Source organism: Rhinatrema bivittatum, chromosome 6 (assembly GCF_901001135.1).
Source record: "Rhinatrema bivittatum chromosome 6, aRhiBiv1.1, whole genome shotgun sequence".
NCBI classification, from domain to species: Eukaryota; Metazoa; Chordata; class Amphibia; order Gymnophiona; family Rhinatrematidae; genus Rhinatrema; species Rhinatrema bivittatum.
The window spans coordinates 275,763,000-275,782,552 of record NC_042620.1 but is presented as its reverse complement, the minus strand read 5'-3'; the positions used below and the strand labels follow the sequence as shown (position 1 = coordinate 275,782,552).

General features: G+C 46.5%; 1 protein-coding gene across 1 annotated transcript in view; it reads right to left on the bottom strand.

Moving 5' to 3' along the window:
• Positions 1–19,553, bottom strand: part of TEX11 (testis expressed 11) — a 974,891-nt gene that overhangs the window by 257,998 nt on the left and 697,340 nt on the right. The window contains exon 21 of the mRNA XM_029607248.1: positions 12,282–12,322. Coding sequence (XP_029463108.1) covers positions 12,282–12,322 — 41 coding nt within the window. The remainder of the gene's footprint in view (positions 1–12,281; positions 12,323–19,553) is intronic.

The following is a 19,553-nucleotide window of genomic DNA, read 5'->3' as shown; positions in this document are numbered from 1 at the left end:
GTGGGGTGGAAGGAAATAGAACTAAAAGGTACTAAGAGCCAAGTGTAACAAGTAAGAGGGAAAAAAAAAGTGAATAGCTTGCTGGGCAGACTGGATGGGCCGTTTGGTCTTCTTCTGCCGTCATTTCTGTGTTTCTGTATTTCTGTGTTTCCCCAGCGCTGAGGTGGATGCCCTCGCTGTCTTGGATGGCGAATGATGACGGACTGACAGCATGCCTGCACTGCTCCTGGCACTATATAGTGTCGTAGGCTGATACGGGGCTATAGTTAAGAACTCAAAGCATGGAGCACTGTGTTTAGGCGAGGGCATTGCGTGTAGGTGCTATGTCATTATTGACGGTATCGATGGCGGCATAGAAGCGGCCTCGAGGGTATCGTCAAAAATATAGATGAAAAAATGTCGATGGCCATGGCAGAGCAATGATAACAGTGACAGAGACACCAATGGCATCGGCGTAGGTATTGATGAAAACGATGTGGCATCGAAGAATCAAATAGACATCGATGGCATTGGGAAATTGATACCGGCATCAATGGAATTGATGGCCGCATCGAAAGGAACGACGAGGACACCGATGGAAACGACATGGGCGTCGATGGCATCGATGGATGGAGATGGGCGCCGATGGCATCAGTGGCATGGCCATGAGCATCGACAGCATCGATGGCATTGACACGGGCATCGATGGAATCGACGGCATCGACATGGGCATCGACGGCATCGACCCGGGCGTCGACGGCAACGACCCGGGCGTCGACGGCATCGACATGGGCGTCAATGGCATCGATATGGGCATCGATGGCATTGACCCAGGCATCGATGACATCGATTGAATTGATGATGGCATTGATGGAATTGACCCAGGTATCGATGGAACTGACCTGGGCATCAATGGCATCGACCCAGGCATCGATGGCACCAATACCAAGGTGTGCATCGTTGGCATCCACCCGAGCATCGATGGAAAAATCAGTGCCATGGATGAAAACATTGATGGCACTGAAAGAATCGATGCGGGGATCGATGGCATCGATGGATCGCGGGGGAGGGATGTCGATGGCATCGAAAAAGGCAGGACGGCCTGGATGGGGGTATCAACGTTAGTGATGGGGGCATCGACTGCACGAAGGTACTGAGGTATGAATTCGACAGAGGCCCTGGTGGCAATGGTAACCGTGGAAGTCCCTATCCCACTAGCACTAATAACCAGGCAGAGGGTCACAGGAGGACACTCACAGGCTATGTGGGGCTAACTGTGAAAACATAGGGAGAGGGAAGGCTGCAATTCGGTTGGTAGGCCGGGGAAATTGTAGTGAGGTGTCAGGAACCGACTGAAAAACAGGGCATAGTACTCACCGAGCATCAATTAAATGTACGCGAAGGGAGACCCATGCAGGGAAAAAGCATTTGTGAAGTAAAAGTTTAAATGTTTCCATGAGGAAAAAGTGTGAGAATTTCTCACAGAGCTCCTAACTGCTATGCTTACTGCAGAGCAGGAAAAAGAAGACTGAGGAGAGACACCTGTGGTCACAGGGATAATTGCAGGCTGAGCATGCTCAGTTCACCCAGTGTGCCAGTGTCAGTCAAAGCTTTATAGAAACTTTGACAGAAACGTTTTCCGTAAAAGGGCTTCATCCACTGACGTCACCCATATGTGAGGATTACCATCCTGCTTGTCCTGTGAGGAACTATTTTTCATAGCTGGAAGAAGAATAGGCTGTGTTGTCAGGGGCAGCTGATTGACTCAGAGCTGAACTGCCTATATTCCTATCAGCAGCCGCAGGAGAGTTGGTCTTTAGCCACTAAGCATTTTTATGGCTATTTGCAGGCTCTTCACTATTGTCTGAAGGTTTGTAAGGGGGACCTACTGTAGGTTACTCTTTCCAAGGATGAAAAGACATTTATGGAAACTGTTCCAAAGTTTAATACAATTGGTATTTGGGTCCCTTTTTTTTAAAGAAAACCCTTGCAAAAGAACACCTTGTCAAATTGTCTAAGCTATGGGAAGCAGACTTGCAGATGGGTATAGGAACTGAGGATATGGTAGGGTATTTGGGTTCCTATTTAGGAACTGAAAGCAGTGAGTCTTAGAGAAGTTCAATATAGACTTCTACATCAAATTTATCTTATGCAGACAAAGGAGATGTGGATGTGTCTGTGGGATTTGGAAATGTGTCTTAGATGTAAAATTCACACAGGAGATCTCTGTCACATATATATGGAATGTCATAAAATTCAGCCCTTTTGGGTTCAAATCTTAGAGTTTCTTGGAAGGTTTATGGAGGTCTTGCTTGATTGCTCTAGCAACATGATCTATCTTCCTTTGTTTGAACGGGGTAAGAGTTGGCCTAGTGGAAGCAGAAACATTTTAAGTGTTGCCTTTATTATAGCAAAAAAAGTGATTCTTTCCTCATGGAAGGATGAGGAGGCGCCGAATGTAAATAGCTGGAAGAACTTGATGGCTACTCCCTCCTTGCTGGAAGCATTACAAATATTGTTGATCCTAAAGCTTTGCAAGCTTTAAATGGGTACTTTTTATTGTGGGAAAAAGTGAAATGATGTATACTATAGAACTCGGTGGAGCAGTAGAAAATTTTGCAGATTGTGAATGGAGAGACTTTGGGTGAGTGGTGTGAATGATAAGACTGTGTCTGAATGGTGGATGGATGGGGGAGATAAAAAATACATGGTGGGGGGTTGGATGCAACTTTGTTTAGTTATGCTCTATGTCTCTGAGAAAATTCCTTCTGTTATATATTACTGGATATACGGGCAAGTTGTTATTGTTTGGAATAGTTGTGGGTGGATCCTTGGGCCAGTGGCAGATGACCACGCCCCCGGGGTAAGATCCCGAGAGGGACCACTGGTCAGGCTCAGAGTTTGGAGACAGACACATACTAGTTCTTTTATTAAATAGTATATTGAACCACCAGAGGTGTGGCAGAAGTAAGCTGGAAGCACTCGGCTGGGCTGTAGTCCCTCAGATACCAGAACAGCGATCCCAAGATGGCAGAGCTGTAGAGAAACTAAGTATAGTGAGTAGGCAGGGTATGCAGAGTTCAGGAATAGAACCTTGATGGTAACACTCACACAATATTCTCTTGAAGCAGCCCAGGAGCTGGAATGGATTAGGCTCTCGAGGAGTGAGTACCTGGTTCCAGGGAAAGCTGTAAGAGAAGGATGGTAACTCACTGGTGTTGTAGGCAGCAATGACTTCCTGGCAGAAGTGGTGTTCAGAAGCAGGTCCAAGAACGTGGGCCCTCAAGGAGCAAGTACCAGTTCAAGACTGTGACCTGAAAGGCAAAAGAGAAATGAGGCCCCCGAGAAGGGTACCCCTGGTAAGTCCGAGGAGGCAGAGTAGCTAGGAGCATAAGAAAACCTTTCCTTTCTTTGCTAACTTGATTAGTTAGTGAATTCAGAGACCTTAAATATCCGGTGCGGATGACATCATCTCAGGGGGACACCCCTGAGGTTCGCGCCACTGCTGGTACTTGAGACAGGGCCGTGCCGTGCTCGCGCCCTTAGGCTTCTGGGAAACATGGCGGAGTGCAGCGTTACAGACGGGAACCGGTACTCGCTCCTCGAGGGCCCTCGTTCTTGACTGCTGATTCTCTTCTGCCTGGAAATCATCATTATCTACATCATTGTGAGTTACCATCACTCTCTCAGAGCTTTCCCTGGAACCAGGTACTCGCTCCTCGAGGGCCTATCCTTTCCAGCTCCTGAGCTCCCTAAGACCAATTTGTGAGTGTTGTCATCTAGTTCTGTTCATGAACTCTGCATACCCTGCCTACTCACTGTCTACAGTTTCTCAACAGCTCAGCCATCCAGGGATCGCTGTTACAGTATCTGAGGGACTACAGCCCTACCAGGCACTTCAGCTCACTACTGCCACCTCTGGTGGTTTCAAGACCTGTTTAATAAAAGAACTAGTGTGTCTGTCTCCATACTCTAAGCCTAGCCGGTGGTCCCTCTCAGGATCTTCCCCCGGGGGCGTGGTCATCTGCCACCGGCCCAAGGATCCACTTACTACTATCTCCGGCAGTCCATAACAACAGATTGCTAAGTCTGCCTACGGAATATATCAGATTGACACCTCTATCTGATTGCTCCTCCCACTAGCATAGCGGATCATGACAGATTGTTAACTCCTCACGGAGAACATGACAGATTGCTAACTCCATGGATCCGGCTTAACTCCAGGACCCAGCGTAACTCCATAGATCCAGCTTAACTCCAGGACCCGGCATACTCCAGGACCCAGCATACCACCATGGATCCGGCACAACTCTCTGCCTTGCAGGCCATACCAGGTCTGGCCCTGCACATCTCGGATCAGCAAGATGCCTTGGAGAAACTTACTACAGCATTTCATCAGCTACACACACAGAAGGTTCAAGGCACAGCTTCCAACCATGAAGGTCAGTTACAAGAGGTAACTTTGAAGACTGCTATACCACTGGGGTTCCAATCCGCTTTTCCGGAGAAATCCAGAAGATCCGGGGCTTTTTGAACCAGTGCTGCATGCACTTTACTTTACAACCATCTTTATTTCCTACGGCTCTCTCTAAGACCACCCACATCCTTTCGTACATGGATGGTAGAGCACTGCCTTGGGCATCCACCTTGTGGGAAGACAAGGACCCCATTTTGCAGGACATAGAAGGATTTATGGACTTGTTTAAATCTGTTTTTGATGACCCTGTGCGAACCTGTGTTGCCGGTTCTGCTTTAGTGGATGACTTTAAAGCTGAATTAGCTTCAATAAAGAGAGTCTCAGCCACGGTACATTATTCAGGAAATAATTTCCACTTACCACTGAATAACCAAAACTCAAGAAAAAAGAGATTTACTGTGGGCTCAGGTAGGATAAGACCTGTAACCCACAGACACCCATTATTGAAAGCTGTGCAGCCCACAACTCTATCCCCCCACTCACACAGGCCATTAAGGAACTTAAAAAGTATTACAGTGGGCTCTGGTAGTATAAGACCTGTGTTCCGTAGACACACACTGTATCAAGTGCAACAAGTACAAAACGCCTTCTCTGTATTAAATTCTGAAGAAGTCCTTGAGAAAAAGATTGAAATGTTATCGGAAAAGAGAGAAAAAACCCAATGCATACAGAAATTCCAGATCAGAAACCAAAGGAAAAAGCTCACGGTGATGGATGACTCTGTCATCAGAGGCATTAATCTCTTCCCTTGCACAAATGCAAAGAGAAAAGTGGATAACAAAACTCAACTAAATAGGTCACAAAAGGAGTCCAGGAACACCAGTAACCTGAACAAAGAAAGCTGGAAAGCTATGAGCACAAATGCTCGTAGTTTGGGCAATAAAATCCCAGAGCTGCAAGCCCTAATGGTGGAGGCGGACTTGGACGTTGTTGCTGTCACGGAAACGTGGTTTACGGAATCTCATGACTGGGATACGGCAATACCAGGCTATAACTTGTTAAGGAAGGACAGAGAGGATAGGAAAGGGGGAGGAGTGGCTCTTTATGTCAGAAACAATATCCAAGCATCTGACCTGCAAGGAAGATGGGGCAAAGAAGAAGCACTATGGGCTGACTTAAAAAAAGATGGGGCATCCATTTTTATTGGAGTGGTTTACAGGCCTCCAAACCAAAAGGAAGAGCTGGACAGAGATCTGGTTGAAGATATCCAAAGGATAGGAAAGAAAGGAGAAGTGGTGATCATTGGAGACTTTAATATGCCAGATGTAGACTGGAGAATCCCATCTGCAGAATCTAATAATAGTAGAGAAATAGTAGATGCCCTGCAAGTAGCTTTGTTCAAACAAATGGTAATGGAACCCACGAGAGAAGGAGCTATACTTGACTTAGTGCTCACTAATGGAGATAATGTCTCAGACGTCCAGGTGGGTGCCCACCTCAGCACCAGTGATCATCAAACGGTATGGTTTAATATCACAAAAAGGACACGGAAAAGAAGCACAAAAACCCAAGTTTTGATGTTCAAAAACACAGACTTTGATGAAATGGGGAAGTACCTGGAGGAAGAACTAAAAGGCTGGGAAAACGAGAGAGATGTGGATCAACAGTGGACCAATCTAAAAGGAGCAATTACCAAGGCAACTAATCTATATGTTAGAAAAGTAAAGAAAAGCAAAAGAAAAATGAAACCTATCTGGTTCTCAAAGGAGGTGGCTGACAAAATAAAGGCTAAAAGAACAGCGTTCAAGAAATATAAAAGATCCCAAAAGGAGGAGCACAAAGAAAAATATCTGGTAGAACTGAGGGAGACGAAGAAATTAATCAAGATGGCAAAAAGTCAAGCGGAAGAGAGGATTGCCAAAGAGGTAAAGAGTGGTAACAAAACATTGTTCAGATACATCAGTGAAAAGAGAAAAGTTCAAAGTGGTATAGTGAAATTGAAAGGTGGAAAGGATCAATGTGTGGAGAGAGACAAAGAAATGGCAGAAATATTAAATGAATACTTCAGTTCTGTGTTCACTAAAGAGGACCCTGGAGAAGGACCGTCACTAGTTAACAAGAAACTGGAAGGGAATGGAGTAGATGAAACTCCATTTACAGTAGAAAATGTATGGGAAGAGCTGGTGAACCTGAAAGTGGACAAAGCCATGGGGCCTGATGAAGTTCATCCCAGAATACTGAGGGAGCTCAGAGATGTGCTGGCGGGTCCGCTGTGTGACCTGTTCAATAGATCCCTAGAAACGGGAGTGGTGCCGAATGATTGGAGGAGAGCGGTGGTGGTCCTGCTTCACAAGAGTGGGAACAGAGAAGAGGCTGGTAACTACAGACCGGTTAGCCTCACTTCGGTGGTGGGAAAAGTAATGAAGTCACTGTTGAAAGAGAGAATAGTGAACTATCTACAGTCGGGAGAATTGCTGCACCAGAGGCAGCATGGATTCACCATTGGAAGATCCTGTCAGACAAATCTGATTGACTTTTTTGACTGGGTAACCAAGGAATTGGATCAAGGAAGAGCACTCGATGTCATCTACTTGGATTTCAGCAAAGCTTTTGACACTGTCCCACACAGGAGACTGGTGAATAAAATGAGAAGCTTAGGAGTGAGTGCCGAGGTGGTGGCCTGGATTGCAAACTGGTTGATGGACAGAAGACAATGTGTGATGGTAAATGGAACTCTCTCTGAAGAGAGAGCGGTTTTAAGCGGTATACCGCAGGGATCGGTGTTGGGACCGGTCCTTTTCAATATCTTTGTGAGCGACATTGCGGAAGGGATAAAGGTATGGTATGTCTTTTTGCGGATGACACTAAGATCTGCAACAGAGTGGACACGCCAGAAGGAGTGGAGAGAATGAGACGGGATTTAAGGAAGATGGAAGAGTGGTCGAAGATATGGCAGCTGACATTCAATGCCAAGAAGTGCAGAGTCATGCATATGGGGAGTGGAAATCCGAATGAACTGTATTCGATGGGGGGAGAAAGGCTGATGTGCACGGAGCAGGAGAGAGACCTTGGGGTAATGGTGTCTAATGATCTGAAGTCGGCGAAACAATGTGACAAGGCGATAGCTAAAGGCAGAAGAATGCTGGGCTGCATAGAGAGAGGAATATCGAGTAAGAAAAGGGCAGTGATTATCCCCTTGTACAGGTCCTTGGTGAGACCTCACCTGGAGTATTGTGTTCAGTTCTGGAGACCGTATCTCCGAAGAGACAGAGACAAGATGGAGGCGGTCCAGAGAAGGGCGACCAAAAAGGTGGAAGGTCTTCATCGAATGACTTATGAGGAGAGATTGAAGAATCTAAATATGTACACCCTGGAGGAAAGGAGGAGCAGAGGTGATATGATACAGACTTTCAGATACTTGAAAGGTTTTAAATGATTCAAAGACAACGACAAACCTTTTCCATAGGAAAAAAATCAGCAGAACCAGGGGTCACGATTTGAAGCTCCAGGGAGGAAGATTCAGAACCAATGTCAGGAAGTATTTCTTCACGGAGAGGTTGGTGGATGCCTGGAATGCCCTTCCGAAGGAAGTGGTGAAGACCAGAACTGTGAAGGACTTCAAAGGGGCGTGGGATAAACACTGTGGATCCATAAAATCAAGAGGCCGTCAATAAAGAGTGGGTGGCTCGCCAGAATGACGGCTACTGCCTGGAGATAATACCCTTATTCAATAAACATACACATGGTTACTGTGACTCCAACATCGCTCTAAGCTACAACAGCAAGAGGAAATGTGGAAAAAAGGATTCGCACTCACAAAGCAGGGAGTATCTGGCTTGTTACGGCGGTTACTACCCCAAACCAAATAAGCCTGATACTTCACTTTCAATGCATATCCAGCATAGCTCTCTGCTTCAACGGCAGGGGAAAAGAAAACTGATACTTCACCGCATATCCAGCATAGCTCTCTGCTTCAACAGCAGGGGAGAAGAAAAAGTGATACTTCACGCATATCCAGCATAGCTCTCTGCTTCAACGGCAGGGGAGAAGAAAAACTGATACTTCACGCATATCCAGCATAGCTCCCTGCTTCAACGGCAGGGGAGAAGAAAAACGGATACTTCACGCATATCCCAGCATAGCCTCTCTGCTTCAACGGCAGGGGAGAAGAAAAACAACCAATAAGGGCTGAATAACATAGTCTGGGTAAAACAAATAAGCATGGGTGTAGCTTGCTTATTGCGGCGGTTATTTCCCCTACTACCCCTAACTAATCAAGCTTGATATTTCACTTGGATGCAGCTCCATCACTGCTCTCTACATTAATGGTGGGGGTGGAAGGGAAATAGAACCAAAGAGCTGAGAGAAACAGATAAGTATGAGAAAAAAATGTGTGAAGCTTGCTGGGCAGACTGGATGGGCCGTTTGGTCTTCTTCTGCCGTCATTTCTATGTTTCTATGTTTCTATGAAGCAGGGCAGCAGATCATTGGCTGAATTCGCCATAGAATTCAAGACTCTTGGGGCAGAACTCTGCTGGGACCCCAAATGTCTCAAGACACTCTTCTGCAGATGCCTGGATACCCGTTTGAAGGACGAGCTGGCCGCTCGCCAGACTCCTGACTCGCTGGACGAATTAGTAGCCTTGGGTACTCGGATTGATCATCGACTCTGGGACAAGGTGAAGGAACTTCGTCCTAAGGTACTACCAGGGTGCTACCAGGGTTGAAACAGGCTAGTGCTACCAATGCACCTCGGATGGTTCCAATAACTTCTGCTGCTGATACAGATGAACCGATGAAACTTGGTCATGGACAGTTGACCTCCAAGGAGAGAAGATTTCGGAAGAAGCGCGGTGCCATCCCAGGAACTGATGCAAGCTGGGTTGGTAAGGCATGAATGAGCACATTGAGCTTCTCTAAAAGCGGTGTGAGCATGGGTGACACGAGCTCCGGTGCCATGGGACTGAAGCCCTGCAATGCTCACTTCACCACTAGCTGGACTCGATGCTCCAGTTCCTCCTCAAATGCTGCCAATGCCAATACTGACTAGAACGAAGGAGAGGTGGCCAGATCTTCCTGGGACCTGTGAAAGTGTTCGCAACTGGCACCATGATCGGTGGAGACTGTGGTGGACCTTGGGCATCGATGGAAGTTTGCCGCTCCTTGCCATGGGGTCACTTTGGGGGCATCGCAGTAAAAGCCGAGGCGTCCCCATACCAGGTACTGTGATTCGACAGAGACAGGTGCCAATGCTTCTTGGTCTTCCCACGATGCTCGGCCCGTCTTTCCCCAGTGCCAAGGTCGAGGACGATGAACCCAATGTCCTTGGCCTTGGCCTGGAGGAGATAGACAACAGTCGGTCTCTGGTACCCCTAGCCACCAGCGACCTCGATGGAACCGATGGTCCCGCTGATGTCAATAGCATGGTGTCCATCGGTGCAGTTCCAAAGTCCTCCAGTGTTGATGGCTCGGACTTCTTCAACCCAAAGAGGTTGGCCATTTTGTCGAGTTGAAGCCGATGTCCCTTCGAGGTCACTTGGGTGCACAAGAGGCAACCTCAGACATCATGCGATGCCCCCAGATAAAGAATGCAAACCTCATGAGGATCAGTGATTGACCTGGTCCTCGGGCACTGGCTGCATCAGTGGAAGCCAGACATGTCCATGATGGGGCGAAACAAACGGGTAAAAACACAGAACAATGGCAACAAGCATCAATGGAAAATGGGCACCGAGGCACCGCTTCCAAGAGGGGAACTGACCGCAAAACAAAACTTACCCGAACGCTGAAAACCCTGACTGGAGGTATTACGAGGAGGCACCTAGAGGGACCCGGCGACGGACCAAAGAGAAACAGAAAAAAACCTCAAAAACAAAGTTTTCCACATGGCAAAAAGCCAAACGTTTTAGAGCTCAATCAAACCTCGAGGCTCACAGCTCCACGGAAAAAGAGACTGAAGAGGGATCCCACCGGGACACGTTGTATAGGGCATTCTGGGCATGCTCAATGTGCCTAGTCAAAGTTTCTAGAAACTTTGACATAAGTTTTCCGCATCAGGCTCCATCTGATGATGTTACCCATGTGTGAAGACTACAATCCTGCTTGTCCTCAGGGAAAGATTATGTTTGTTTTCAAAATCTTAGTCCCTATGTCTCACAGACAATAGCAATGCAAAATTCTCACACTTCCCCATGAGAGAACAGATACAATATGGGCCTCAACAGAGAAGAGATACTGTATATCATGGGCGGCGGCACCGCAAGCTTCCCTCACATACATACATACATAAAGACCCACTTCAGAACAGATACAGCCTGGGTGGCAGCAGTGCAAACTTCCCTCACACACATACAAAAAGCTCCACTACTGAAGAAGTACATCATGGCCTGCACAGTGCCAGCTTCCCTCACAGACATACACATAGCCTCATACAGAAGAGGTACATCATGGGAGCAGCAGTGCCAGCTTCCTGCACACACAAACACAAAGCCCCACTACAGAAGAGGTACAGCCTGTGTAGCTGCATTGTGAGCTGAAATAATTTACAGATATATTTGTATAATGACGGCATGAAGCTACCAATGCTAGGGAAATAACCCCCTATGGGCGATAGGGGTGTGCATTCGTTTTGAACTTAAATGTAAAACGCAACTTTTTTTTTTTAACTTAAAAAAGTGATGAGGCGTAAACGATCGGATTTCCAACTTATTCAACATAGCTATGTTGAATACGTTGGAAATCGCGATTGTTGATCTAAATAAAAATTTAAACCCCTCACCCTCCTTAATCCCCCCCCCCCCCCCCAAGACTTACCAAAACTCCCCAAGCTGGCCAAAAGTTCCGTGAGGGTCCGGGAGCGGACGCGCGGGGAATCACGTGATGTCCGCGTCACTCCGACGTGACGCCGACGTCACGTGGTCCATCGCGGTTCCGCTCCCGGACCCCTCGTTGGGCCCAAAAGGCACTTTTGGCCAGCTTGGGGGGGGTCAGGAGGCCCCCCCAAGCTGGCCAAAAGTGCCTCCTGACCCCCCCAAGCTGGCCAAAAGTTCCTTTTGGGCCCAACGAGGGGTCCGGAAGCGAACCCGAGGGGAATCACGTGACGTCGGCGCCACGTTGGAGTGACGCGGCGTCACGTGATTCCCCTCGGTCCGCTCCCGGACCCCTCGTTGGGCCCAAAAGGCACTTTTGGCCAGCTTGGGGGGGCCTCCTGAACCCCCCAAGCTGGCCAAAAGTGCCTTTTGGGCCCAACGAGGGGTCCGGGAGCGGACCCGCGGGGAATCACGTGACGCCGCGTCACTCCGACGTGACGCCGACCTCACGTGCTCCTTGCAAAGGAGTTCAGAAATGGCGTCCTGACCCCGCTGGACCACCAGGGAGTTTTGGTAAGTCTTGGGGGGGGGGGGGGGAATTAAGGCGGGTGAGGGGTTTAAATTTTTATTTGCACATATGGACATAGACTCAACTTATGGAATTCTCCATATGTCCATATTGACCGCAAATGACCCCCCCTTTCGACTTATGGACTTATGAACTTAAACTTTTGGTCTGCACATCCCTAATGGGCGATAGCCTGCCATATTAGAGAGAGAACCAATTCCCTCCTCACTATTTCCACAGAACATTCAGCCTCATCATGAGTGATAACATAAAAAGAAATCTCAATATCCATAGAGCACACACTGTCACCATTAGCCATGCCAAGGATAAATCCCTTCCTCCCTTTATTCATAGAGCAGTGTCACAACCATTTATGCCAGAAATAGGGATCTCCAGATCCTGAGGTTACACATTTTGCCACCAGCAATTGTGATATGCTGCATTTCCTACAGAAACTGAGACATTATGGTTAAAAGTGAAAATGAAGATTAAAAGGAGAGGTGCTTACCTGTATTCAGATAAGTAAGAAGGAGTGACATGCTTTTATTCCTACAACAAAAGAAAAAAACTTAAGAACACAGTCTGAGAGAGAGAGTTTGGTGGACTCCATCCTACATGCAAATAAACATCCTGCGGTCAATATTCAAAGCTGGACATTTAAGTAACATAGCAGGATATAACTTATCCGACTATCTGGCTATGCTTAGACCTGTTCTATGGGGGCGTCTAAACTTAGATGTACATTGGTAGTTAGGCGTATAAGTTATACATCTAAATCGCTCCACTCTTGATCCGCCCAATGCACACCCACATTTTTTGGGGTATATTTTAGGAGTATAAGGGATTTGTATGGCTAAACAGCAGCCGAACGTATGCACATATTCAGTGGTTGCTAATTAGCCACATAAGCTCCGCTAAATAACGCTGAACATGTTTTGAATATTGACCTCCCTATGGCCAAGACTGGTTAAAGAAATAACAGAATAGCAATTGACAAGGTAGACCAAAGAAGAACAGGAAGGAGAGGGAAGTGGATCCCCTGGCCAAATTTCTATCCTTTTTCGAGGGATCCTGGCTGGATTTATATTTTCTGTCATTGGAAAAGAAGGTAATTCCCGGCCCAGGACACTCATTTTTGGGCTGACATGAGGAAAGGGGGAAGCAGAGAGGATAGGGGGCAGAGAAAGAAAATGAGGATCAGAGCAGGCTTTCTACAGACTTAAATTAGCAGTGCTGGTTCTAGCTTTTTTGCGGCCCTGTTCAAAAAATGTCTGTGCTGTCCCCTCCCCCCCCAATTCATTCAGACTCTGACCAGGGCCTGACAAAGCCCATATCCTTCCAGCAATCTATAATTTTTAAAAACTGTCACCCGCCCACCCCACCACGGAACCCATGGTCAAGAGAATGGTATTAGGTACCTAGGAAAACCTTACAGAGTTGTTTTAAGGAAAAGATCAAAAACTCCTTAACAACATCTCTCCATCTCCAGCCAAACAATAACAAAATCGCAAGATGTAACCCCTTGGACATCTTTTAAGAGTGTCTCTACCTTCGAAATAAAATCAGTCTTAAAGAAATTAAACCCAGCGACTCATCCTTTAGATGCAATTCCTACATTAGCCTTAAAATCAGTGGCTCTGTCAATTTCTTCTCCTATAAGAACATGCCATATTGGGTCAGACCAAGGGTCCATCAAGCCCAGCATCCTGTCTCCAACAGTGGCCAATCCATTGCTAAGACAAATTTATCATTATCTCAAGGCAAGATGCCTTTGCAATGCACTGTAATTAGACTAATATTTTAAAAAAGGGAAATCCTGACTCATATGTTAAATAATTTCAGACCCATCTCTAATTTACCATTTTTGGCCAAGATATTGGAAAAATTAGTACAGGCTCAGTTGGCAGAGCACCTTGTTGCAAATAATATACTCTTTCCATCTTAATTTGGTTTTAGAAAACGTTTTAACACTGAATCTCTATTGCTTGCTTAACAGATACTGTATTAAGGGGATTTGATGCAGGTCAGTCATATCTATTGGTATTACTTTACATATCAGCTGCCTTTGATACATTTGATTATCTGATCCTGATTCACAGGTTGTCTGAAATTGGCCTCAATGGTATAACCCTCCAATGGTTTATTTCCTACTTGCAAAATTGTTGTTTTCAAGTAAGGATTGGTAATTCCCTATCAGATAAAATAAATTTGGACTATGGAATGTCTCAAGGATCACCCTTGTCTGCTACCATTTTTAATATTTATATATTACCTCTATGCCAACTATTAGCCAAACAAGGTATCACCCACTATATATATAAGAATATAAGAACATAAGAAATGCCATACTGGGTCAGACCAAGGGTCCATCAAGCCCAGTATCCTGTTTCCAACAGAGGCCAATTTAAGTCACATGTACCTGGCAAGTACCCAAACATTAGATAGATCACAAGCTGTTGGGAAACCTGACCGCGGGCAGCCGCAACTGGGCACCCTCCTCACTTACCCGCGGAAGCGGGGGCTTCTGGCCGGCTCTTCTCTGCTCTCTCTCTACACGGCGAGGTTCCCCAGCGGTGTTCTCTCGCCATGAGGGAGACGCCGCCGAACAGGGTGAGGGACTCCGCTCCTATGAGCGCGTGCGCCCAATGACACAGAATTTAAAGGGGCTGCGGCCGGAAACCTCGGCCTGGCCCCCAACAGAACGTCATCACCTCTGGCCTATATATAGATCACTGCAGGCCTTCCTGTTTTGCTTTTGCAACAGGTCTGACTTTCACAAGTAGCTCCTGTGTTCCAACTCCTGCTCCACTCCTGTTCTTCAGTTCCCTTCTCGGCTTGACTCTCTGGTTCCTGATCCATGGCTTGTCTCCTGGTGCTCCTGGTCTGCTGCCCGTCCTGATCCTTGTCTCGTCTCCAGTATTCCCCAGCCTGCTGCCTGCCCTGACCTCTGGTTTGGCTCTACGTCTTGCTTCTCTGCCACCTGCCATGACCACTGGACTGTCCTTGTTACTTCTTCTTCGCTGTCTGCCTCGACTTGGACCTCTCATCTCTTGGTCCAGTCCGCCTCCTGGCTATAGGTCCTGCTGCAGGCCTGCCTTCAGCGGATTCTCCACAAGGCCTTAGCCGGCCCAAGGGTCCACATCTACAACACAAGCTACTATTGCTTATTAATTACCATAACAGCAGTTTATGGATTTAACCTCTAGGAACATAAGATCATGCCATACTGGGTCAGACCAAGGGTCCATCAAGCCCAGCATCCTGTTTCCAACAGTGGCCAATCCAGGCCATAAGAACCTGGCAAGTACCCAAAAACTAAGTCTATTCCATGTTACCGTTGCTAGTAATAGCAGTGGCTATTTTCTAAGTCAACTTAATTAATAGCAGGTAATGGACTTCTCCTCCAGAAACTTATCCAATCCTTTTTTAAACACAGCTATACTAACTGCACTAACCACATCCTCTGGCAACAAATTCCAGAGTTTAATTGTGCGGATGAGTGAAAAAGAACTTTCTCTGATTAGTTTTAAATGTGCCACATGCTAACTTCATGGAGTGCCCCCTAGTCTTTCTATTATCTGAAAGAATAAATAACCGATTCCCATCTACTCATTCTAGACCTCTCATGATTTTAAACACCTCTATCATATCCCCCCTCAGCCATCTCTTTTCCAAGCTGAAAAGTCTTAACCTCTTTAGTCTTTCATAATAGGGGAGCTGTTCCATTCCCCTTATCATTTTGGTCGCCCTTCACTGTACCTTCTCCATCGCAATTATATTTATTTATTTATTTATTTATTTATTTATTTCGGATTTTTATATACCGGCATTCGAGACAGCAGTCACATCATGCTGGTTCACATAAAACGGGAGTGCATAATAAACATAAACTAGAACATTGGTGCGGAAAAGGCAGTTACATGTAACAGGGTGGCTAGAACTTGGTGAAGAAGGAAGAGAAAGGACAGTTATTAATTAATAATGGCTAACGATAGTAGAGATAGTTAACAATAGTGTAAATGACAATGGAGGTTGAGGTTGGGGTGTTGAATCAGATGGAGTCCGAGAATGCTTGTGTGAAAAGCCAGGTCTTTAGTCTTTTCTTGAAGGTTGAGAGGCAGGGTTCCAGTCTAAGATCTGGGGGGATGGAGTTCCATAAGGGTGGACTGGCTGTAGAGAAGGCCCGATCTCTTAGCGTGATGTGTCTGGTAGATTTGGAAGGCGGTACCTGAAGCGATCCCTTGTATGCATCTCTTGTCGGTCTTGACGATTTATGTAGTCGGAGAGGGATCTGAAGGTCGATAGGAGCCAGTTGATGGATGTTTTTGTATGTGGTAAGTATGGCCTTGTATATTATTCTGAAGTGGATGGGTAACCAGTGAAGGTCCTTTAGGATAGGGGTTATGTGATCCCTTCTCCTAGTATTAGTCAGTATTCGAGCAGCTGCATTTTGCACCATCTGAAGCGGTTTGGTGTGAGAGGAAGGAAGACCAAGTAGGATGGTGTTACAATAGTCTAATTTTGAGAAAATGATTGCTTGTACAATCGTTCTGAAATCTTGGGCGTGGAAAAGAGGTCTTATTCTTTTCAGCACTTGTAGTTGGTAGAAGCAATCTTTGGTAGTTTTATTGATGGTGGCTTTGAGGTTCAGGCGATTGTCAATTAGGACTCCTAGGTCTCTCACTTGTTTGATTGTTGGCGTGGCTTGCTGAGTAGGGGTGATGGTGCTGTTTTCTGGGGCGATGAGCAGGAGTTCAGTTTTGCTGGAATTTAGTACCAGATTGAGGCTGGTGAGAAGGAGTTTGATTTTTTGGAGGCATGTTTCCCAGTGATTCAGTGTTTTTGCAAAGGAATCCTTAATGGGGATCAGGACCTGGATATCATCTGCATAAAGGAAATGTTTTAGATTGAGGTCGGTGAGAAGTTGGCATAACGGTAGGAGGTAGATGTTAAATAGAGTAGGAGACAGGGAGGACCCCTGAGGGACTCCTACTGACGAGGGGTGGTGTGAGGATTCTTTATTCTGGATCTTGACCTTGTATCCTCTATTGCTGAGAAAGGATGTGAACCACGTGAGAGCTGTGCCTGAGATGCCTATGGAAGCCAGCTGGTTGATGAGTAGGGAATGATTTACGGTGTCAAAAGCTGACGAAAGGTCCAGTAAGATCAGTAGGAAGGCTTGTCCTTTGTCAAGGCCTAGAATGAGGTAATCTGTCATGGAGATGAGGAGGGACTCTGTGCTTAGTGTTTTGCGGAATCCGTATTGTGATGGGAATAGGAGGTTGTTATCTTCAATGTAGTTTGAGAGTCGGGTGTTCACCAATTTCTCCATAATCTTGGCTATGAAGGGGAGGTTGGCGATCGGTCGGTAGTTGTTTGGGTCATTGGGATCTAGATTTGGTTTCTTGAGGAGAGGTTTAGAGAGGCCAGTTTGAGGTCATCTGGGTAGGATCCTTGTGTTATTGAGCAATTTATGATGTCTGTCAGTGATTTAGAGATGGAGTCAGGAATTGATAGTAGAAGTTTAGTGGGGATGTGATCCGAGGGGTGAGAGGATGGTTTCATTTTCCGTAGAATACCTTGGATCTCGATGGAGGAAGTGAGATCAAGTTCTTCTAAGCAAGTATTATTGAAGGAGGTCTGAAGTGGGGTTAATGGTGAGACGTTGTTTGAGGGGAGCTGAGTTAGAAGCCTGCTGATTTTGTTGCTGAAAAATAGTGCTAGTTCTTCAGCTTTAGATTTTGCTTGGTTCTGAGCAATCTCTGAAGGGTTTAATTGTGTGAGGTTGGAAACATAGCTAAAGAGGGCTTTAGCGTTGAAGACCAGGTCGTGGATCTTGGATGCGTAATAGTTCCTCTTGGATCTTAAAGTGTTGGATTTATATCGATGAAGAGTCGATTTGTAGCTAGATAGAGTGATGTTGCATGGGCTTTTACGCCATTTGGCCTCCTTTTGTCTTAGCAGAAGTTTTAACTTTCTTAGCTCTGCGGTAAACCAAGGCTGTCTTTTGGAGGAATTGGGATGAGGTTTTTTTTGTAGTAAGAGGGCATAGCTTGTTAGCTATGGATTCGGTAATGTTGTTCCAGGATCGAAGAGCTGAGTTCGGATTGGAGAAGTCTACCTGGGGGAGATGTAATGATAAGTGATTGCTGAGATCTTCTAAGGAGCATGTTTTCCTGTATGTGAAGCATGGAGAGGGTGTGCGAGATGGGCTGATATCTTTTATTGAGAATGATGTTGTTATGAGGGAGTGATCTGACCACGGGACCTTCGTGCAACTGGGGTGCATTACAGGGTTGATAGCAGTGTTAACGAAAATAAGATCTAACGTGTGTCCAGCTTTGTGTGTGGGTTTATTGACTAGTTGAGTGAAACCTAGAGCGGAGAGTGCTGTGAGTAAGGCTTCGCAGTTGGGTGATAGTGTGGAGTTGTCAACATGCAGGTTAAAATCTCCTAAAATTATAGCTGGGGTGTCCAACTTGATAAGGGAGGTGGTTAATTCGACCAGAGGAGAGGCGTCAGTTTCCAGGACACCTGGAGGAGCGTAGACGAGTAGAATTTGGAGTTTGTCTGATGAGAAGAAGCCGATTTCGAGTTTTGAGTCTGAATTGGTTGAGTGATGAGTGAATCTGAGGTCCTTTTTGGTTGCTAGGAGGATTCCTCCTCCCTTTTTTTTCCCCTGGCGTGGAATGGAAAAGAAGTCGTATGTCACTGTGGGTAATTGGTTGATTATTGCGGTGTCTGAAGGTTTGAGCCAGGTCTCAGTAATTGCACATATATCAGGCTTCACATCTATGAGATAGTCATTTAGTATTACTGATTTCTTTGTTAGGGATTGTGCATTAAATAAGGTTAATGAAAAAATGGTAAGACCTAGCAGTTGAGTGATGGGAGTGATCATGATTGGGGAGAGGGATTTAAGGTTGTGGTGGTGGGCCTGTCGGGTAGAATTCCCTTTGGATAGAAGACAATGTGGAAGGATAGGGATTGGAAGGGATGGCGACATTCTAAGGAAGCTGAGGCAGGCGAAGGAGGGTGCCGGCCGGTGAGAGTAGGGGGTTTGCTATCCTAAGGGGCTGTATAGTTTTAGAAGTTATTTGCTGTCCGGCCTAGCCAATGGCTTGATAATTGTAGGAGAAATTCGTAGACGTGTAGAAAGCGTTGCAGATGGGTACAGTCAGTCCAGTCCACAGTCCTCTGGGGCTGCTCTGACAGACCGTCAGAGACAACCCTTCCCACGTGTAGGACGATACAATTTTTTGAGTGTTCTTGTTGAATGTGGGACGGTGCAGTTGAGAGTTCTTGTTGAGTGTGGGACCAAAGCTGGAGGTTTCTAGATGAGGTCAGGATGGAAATTCTTGCTAGAAGAGGTCAGGGTGATCTGCGGTGCAGTTGTATTAAAAGGGATGCTGGAGTGGTTGAGTGCGCGCTGGAGTGATTGGGTGCACGCTGGAGTGGTTGGAGTGACTGGATGCACGCTGGAGTGGCTGAGTGCACGCTGAAGTGGCTGGGTGCACGCTGAAGTGGTTGGGTGACTGGATGCACACTGGAGTGGCTGGGTGCACGCTGGAGTGGTTGGAGTGACTGGATGCATGCTGGAGTGGTTGGAGTGACTGGATGCACGCTGGAGTGGCTGAGTGCACGCTGAAGTGGCTGGGTGCACGCTGAAGTGGTTGGGTGACTGGATGCACACTGGAGTGGCTGGGTGCACGCTGGAGTGGCTGGGTGTACGTTGGAGTGGCTGGGTGCACGCTGGAGTGGCTGGGTGCACGCTGGCATG